Genomic DNA, 5,828 nt, shown 5'->3' on the forward strand with positions numbered 1-5,828 from the left:
TGAATACCATCGTTGGTGATTCTAAACTCGTACAGTAAATATCAAAGGCTGTAGCTTCACCGCGAATTACCCATGACTACTCATGGGGTCCAACGACTAACTACGGGGGTAAGAGTGTTCCCATGCAGTGCATGTGTGCACAAAAGTGGTACAAGAAGCGGCTATCATCGATCTCAGAGTACTTAGTATGACGTACCTCACCTCCCCGGGGGTAGAGGTACGCCAAGGAATACCCTCATCGTTTGATTTCACTTCGAGTACTATGCATGATGTAGTTAATACAAACAAAAGGGTTAGCCAAACATGTTATCATACAAACAATGCATAAGGGATAATATTCTTGCATTTAATGAGAGCATCTAGTGTTGAAAGCTTGACATATCCCCAGTGAAGTCGCCACTGTAAGTACCGTGGTCCTCGGGATGAGGGTTCCCCAGCCTTATGGCGACAAGGATTGCCTTCAATGAATAATGACATATCATTCCGATATATCATCATGGGGATTGGGATCATGCTTTATAAAGAAATGGAGTCGCTACCTAGGATTAGGGCCTAGGACCCAATGGGTGTAGCCCCATCCGGGGTTAGCGAAAAAGGCTATGTGATTCCATATGGTCTGGTCAGAGATTCAGGGTAAGTAGTCAGGTTACAATGGTGGGAAGGTGTTGGGTACCCACCTCGCCTGGATAAATCGATCTTTCTACTAGATGTTGATTTTCGAATATTCTCCCTTAATAATATATCCTATACTAACATGCAAGGCTAAATTATGATGCACTAATCATGATAAAAAAGGAAAAATCATTTACTATGTACACTAAAATGAGTTACTTTAATTGTCTACATTATGCCAAAAATAAGAAAAGGAAAAGAGATAGATACCTGTCAAGAGATACACGAAATAAATGAAAGTGCACCGAGTGCGAAATATGTGATGTCCCATGACTCAGGTGGAGATGGACGATCGACTTGCCTCTCTCTTGTCGGACAGAGTAAGGACTATATAAGATAAGTTTCGTTACTCAAACTTCGGGCAGAGTAACAGTTATATAAGGGACTTGTTATCTGTATACAGACAGAATAACGGCTGCAAAGGGGATTTTTTTGTTATCCGTACACTGATGGGATAACAAATTCAAAGAGCAGAATCACTCTAAATTCGGAGGGGTAATCGAAGGATCTACCCTTGCCGAGACGGTTTCACTTACTCACATACTCACAAGAGGGAGAGAGAGAGAGAGAAAAAGGGGGGAAAAGGAGAAGAAGAGAGGCAGAATCCACCTATGGAGGGTCCCCAGCCCAAAAAAACCTTATTTTGGGAGGGGAGGGGGCCCTCCTATTTATAGGGGCGGATCTGTCCTCTACGCCGCCGTGCAGATATCCACGGCATCGTGGGGGACTTTTTCACGGCATTGTGTGTGACGTCAGTAGGCTGATGTCACACCCCTTCATGGCACCGTAGAAATCAAGTACACGTCCCCACAGTGCCGTGGGAAGGAGCCCACAGCGCCGTGGGAGTGCAGTACCACTTTTTCCTAATTTTAAACCATTCTGAGCCCATAGGCTTGGTCTTTTTAGGTTTTCCCCTCCTTGACTCTTTAGAAAATTTTCTGTCGGGGGGCTGCCTACCCCCCTAGACCCCCACGGCCCGCCGTGGTGGGGGAGGGTGAGCAGTACCTCCTTCAGTGTTCAGTAAAGGGTCTTATGAGTCATTTTATGGATGTTAAGGTGACAAGAGTCCTTCTTGAGAGAGATACCGATGTCTGTCCGTGTCCTGTTGTCATCATTGCCGGGGGGTGACAAAATTCAGTGTCTACACACGACATTCCTTCTTCCAATGTCCGTCCTTCTTACAATAGAAACAAGTCCCCCTGCTCTTATTTTTCTGAATTCCCTTGTCGCCAACCTTAGGGTTTTTGCCCTTGTTAGCCTTCTTCTTCTTCTTCTTTCCCTTGGGCTTTGAGGAAGAAAACTTGTCCTCTATAGTTAAGACCTCCACTTTCTGCTTCTTTAACGCAGCTTCCACCTCTTGCAACATGTTGCTCAGCTCAGGGAGTTCCACAAAAATTTTATTCATATTGTAATTGACAATAAACGATCCGTAGATGTCCTGAGGCAATGAGTGGAAGATGACATCCATCTTATAATTCAGCTTGAATGACGTCCCAAGGTTCTCCAGATCCAGGAACAAGTTTCTCAGTTTGATGACATGGTCAATAATCGGAGTACCTTGAGCTATCTTTGCGCCATGGAGGAGTGTCACCAGTTGATGATGGGCATGACGTTCTTCCCTCCCATACATCTCCTTTAACTCCTCCATTATATCCTTGGTCAAGTACAGATCCTTGACCGAATCAGCGATGGTCTTCTCTAGAGAACTCAACACGAGGAGTTTTGCCTTAGAGTTTTTCTGTCGAAACAACTCATAGGCTAGCTTAGAATCAGGGTTCTCCTCATTAGGGAATTTAGGTTCATCTTCGTCTAGAACAATCATTAGACCTTTCGCAGACAGGAGTAACTTGATGTTCCTCCTCTAGTCAACATAATTAGGGCTGGTCAAAACATGGTCTTTGATAAGGGTGGCATAGTTCATTTGGGTTGACATTTTTTTAAAATCTACATGATGTACAAAAATTATTAATTAGCATGATCTACAACCATTGAAGTAACTGGGGTAAGAACAATCAATGGTCTGTCACACCTAAGCTTCCCTCTAGCTTGTAGGACATGAATTGAAAATGACTAACCCTCATGCTCCTGACTTAGCCTATCGGAGTTCATCATTCGCATCTTGGTTGGGTGAACTATTCTGTCCGTCACTTAGACTTCCCATGTATTTGGCCACCTGAGTGTCATGCCCATTCCTATCGGCTGACACACACTCAAATCAAGTATTTACCCTTAATTTCGGAAGGAACTATGGTGTTTGTGGGTTAATGCCTATTATCATAGAACTCATACCACTGACCATATTCTCTACCTATCACATGTGAGATGAGTGCAGACAATTTCACCAATTCACCCAAATATTATCCTATTGACATCTACAAGGGTGGATCAATGAAATTTCTATACTCACCAACTAAGGGAGGCCATGAGAATCCCACCAACCAGGGTTTCCCACATCACACTTGTATTATAATGAGAGAAAATGGGAACGCATATAAACCATAAACATATATACATAAAATATATAAAGCACATCCATCCAATGGAAATAATAAACACATAAATACCAATGGTTATGGGAGAACATCTTTAATCAATGTGAGTTCATAACCAAGACAAATTCACTTTGACTAAAAATGGACTCCCACTCACGGCAATTATAGTGTGATAATGCATATGCAACTATCTATTGCAGGAAAATTCTAAAACCGTAATAAATAAGGACACTTCAAGTGAGCAAGTCCTTCCTTCATACTTGTCTCCAACAAACCAGCAAGATCCGTGATCCATGATCCACGATCCGTGATCCACGATCCATGATCCATAATCCATGATTCATGATCATTGACTCAAGATCCATGATCCACGATCCACGATCCACGATCCATGAGGTTACAATGAATATTTTCAAACTGAGCTAAAAATATTACAACCCTTTCCAAATAAATAAAATTACATAATAGAAAATCAGTCCACCAAAATTGGATTACCTGGAGAATAATAAAGGAAATTACATAGAAAATCACAACCATGCCATGCCTAGCACACATACATCTAATGCATGTAATTTATTCATCCCATAACCATGATCCACATTATTTGTATGATGCTCAAAACTAATATTCCAACATTTATGTGAAAATTGCCCAAAAACACATAAAATATCATTACTCTGACAATTCAAGCCATTATGATCAAGTGCATCCAATGCATCCATCATGCAACCATTAGCATGGCAACTTATGTCTTAATGGTTATGTGCATTACATGATCATTACCATGACAATCCAATGTCAGTATGATCATGTACATCATATAGCCATTACCATGACAACTTATGTCATAATGGTCATGACACATACCCCCACAAAGCCATCACATACATGCTTAAAATAAAATTAACAACTATAAAATTATAATAAGCCATTATGCCAAATTGGGGAAAGTGGGTGAAAGAAAGAATCTCTCCACCCATCTTCTCCAATGAAATTCCCTTAGATTATTCTAAACATAATTTTTTTTTTTTAAATTTTAAAAACTGCAACACAAAGTGAAGCAAAAAACAAAAAGGGAAAATCAAGTGCACACGCATAAAGCAGCACCACATGCAGCAAGGCTGCCCATGCACGCATGCGGCTGGCAGCCCTGCGCGCATACGGCTGGCTGCAGGGTGCACACGGCCAAGGGGTATGGGCTATCGAAGGGGTGGGATGCATGCGGCTAGGGGAGCACGTAGGCAGCCAGCTTGCGGCCCCTATGTGCGCATGCATCTCACCTCAAATTTTTTTTTTTTAATAAAACAGAATAAAAACAACCCCATCGATAAAGAGGCTCTAATGCCACTGTAGGCATCGCAAGTGCAATCGTAGCGGAAGCATAAATAGGATCACAGTATCGATGGAGAAGTCATTCTGTAAGGCGCAACGGATGAAGATCGATCCGCGACCTCTTTCTGGCGTGGTGCACCCGAGTGTGGGAGCGGTGCGGGGATTGTTGTTGATGGTGTAGGGAGTCGCCACTTAGATCAGGGTCTAGGACCCACAAATGGTGCCCGTTCTTCAGAGAAGGACGCTAATTAACTCCAATGACTCAATGGATGGTCTGCTCCAGATCTCTGGGTAGGTGTCAAGTTACAGGCTGGGAAGGTGTTAGGCACCCAAGAAGCCGCACTGCGACGCCGGTCTTCCTAGACCAAACTCTATTGTATACTATTGTGTTATGCGTATTATGCACCTAATTAAACTATTTTATTTTTTGTGTTTTGATTATCTTTGTTGAAATTTATGGACCTAATTAGGCTAATTAAAATTAATGTTTTAATCCTAATTACTACCCCTAAGTTAGGTGATTATGTAGAGCCAAAAATGGCCAAAATTATGAAAATGCCCCTACAGGACCAAAATATGTACAAAGGCAAGAAATCACATTTAAATGCTGAAATGATTAAAACATGATTAATGGCATGCATGTGAATCATTAAAATAGATACAATGCTACAAAGTGGTAAAATTACCAAAATGCCCCTATTAAGGCAAAAATACAATATGCATGAAAATGCAAACTTATACTTAAAACATGCTTATGGAAGTTAAAACATACAAATAAAGTGATAGAAACCTTTCCAGGGCCCTAAATATGATTTGGTCGCAAAATGGCCAAAATACTCCTGAGGGCAGAAGTGACTTTTTATGCATGGTTATGATTCATGGTGGGCATGTATGCATATGAAAACATTCTAAAACAACTTAAAACAGAATTTAATGCTTAGAAATGTATTTTTTCTGATTTTCTTGGATTTTCACAACAAATAGAAAAATGACATCTACATCCCTAACATGGTAAGGAACACCTATGAAAATGATCAAATATTCATGTTAGTGATTAATGATCCCATAAAATCAATCCTGATGAAATATGTATCCCATAATTTTTTTGTGAATTTTTATGCATTTATACTATTTTTAATATTTTCTGAAATGCTAAAAAGAAGGAAAAACAAAGAAAAATACAAAATCCCCATCACAGATCCGAATTGGATCAAACCGGAGCCCACACCCACTAATCAAAACATGATATTTAACATGGTCATAATGATTTTGTCCAAATCCCCACCCACAGGTTCAGATTTTACATAATCCAAAATCCTTCACAGGGGCAAA

General features: G+C 40.7%; 1 protein-coding gene across 1 annotated transcript; it reads right to left on the reverse strand.

Annotated features, from left to right (window-relative positions):
• Window positions 1-1,061: 1,061 nt before the first annotated feature.
• Window positions 1,062-2,494, reverse strand: LOC122644952. The gene is made up of 2 exons (XM_043838312.1): window positions 1,994-2,494; window positions 1,062-1,118 (listed from the first exon to the last, which is right to left on the reverse strand). Exons 1-2 carry the CDS (start codon window positions 2,492-2,494, stop codon window positions 1,062-1,064), a joined length of 558 nt encoding a protein of 185 aa, XP_043694247.1.
• Between the last annotated feature and the right edge of the window lie 3,334 nt (window positions 2,495-5,828).

This window comes from Telopea speciosissima, chromosome 11, assembly GCF_018873765.1.
Source record: "Telopea speciosissima isolate NSW1024214 ecotype Mountain lineage chromosome 11, Tspe_v1, whole genome shotgun sequence".
NCBI lineage: Eukaryota > Viridiplantae > Streptophyta > Magnoliopsida > Proteales > Proteaceae > Telopea > Telopea speciosissima.

Coding starts and splice junctions, on each gene's coding strand:
- LOC122644952 (XM_043838312.1), bottom strand. CDS start 2,494: ATGATTGTTCTAGACGAAGATGAACCTAAATTCCCTAATGAGGAGAAC. Junction 1,119..1,993: donor TAAAGAAGCAGAAAGTGGAG/GTCTTAACTATA, acceptor TTATCCCATCAG/TGTACGGATAACAAAAAAAT.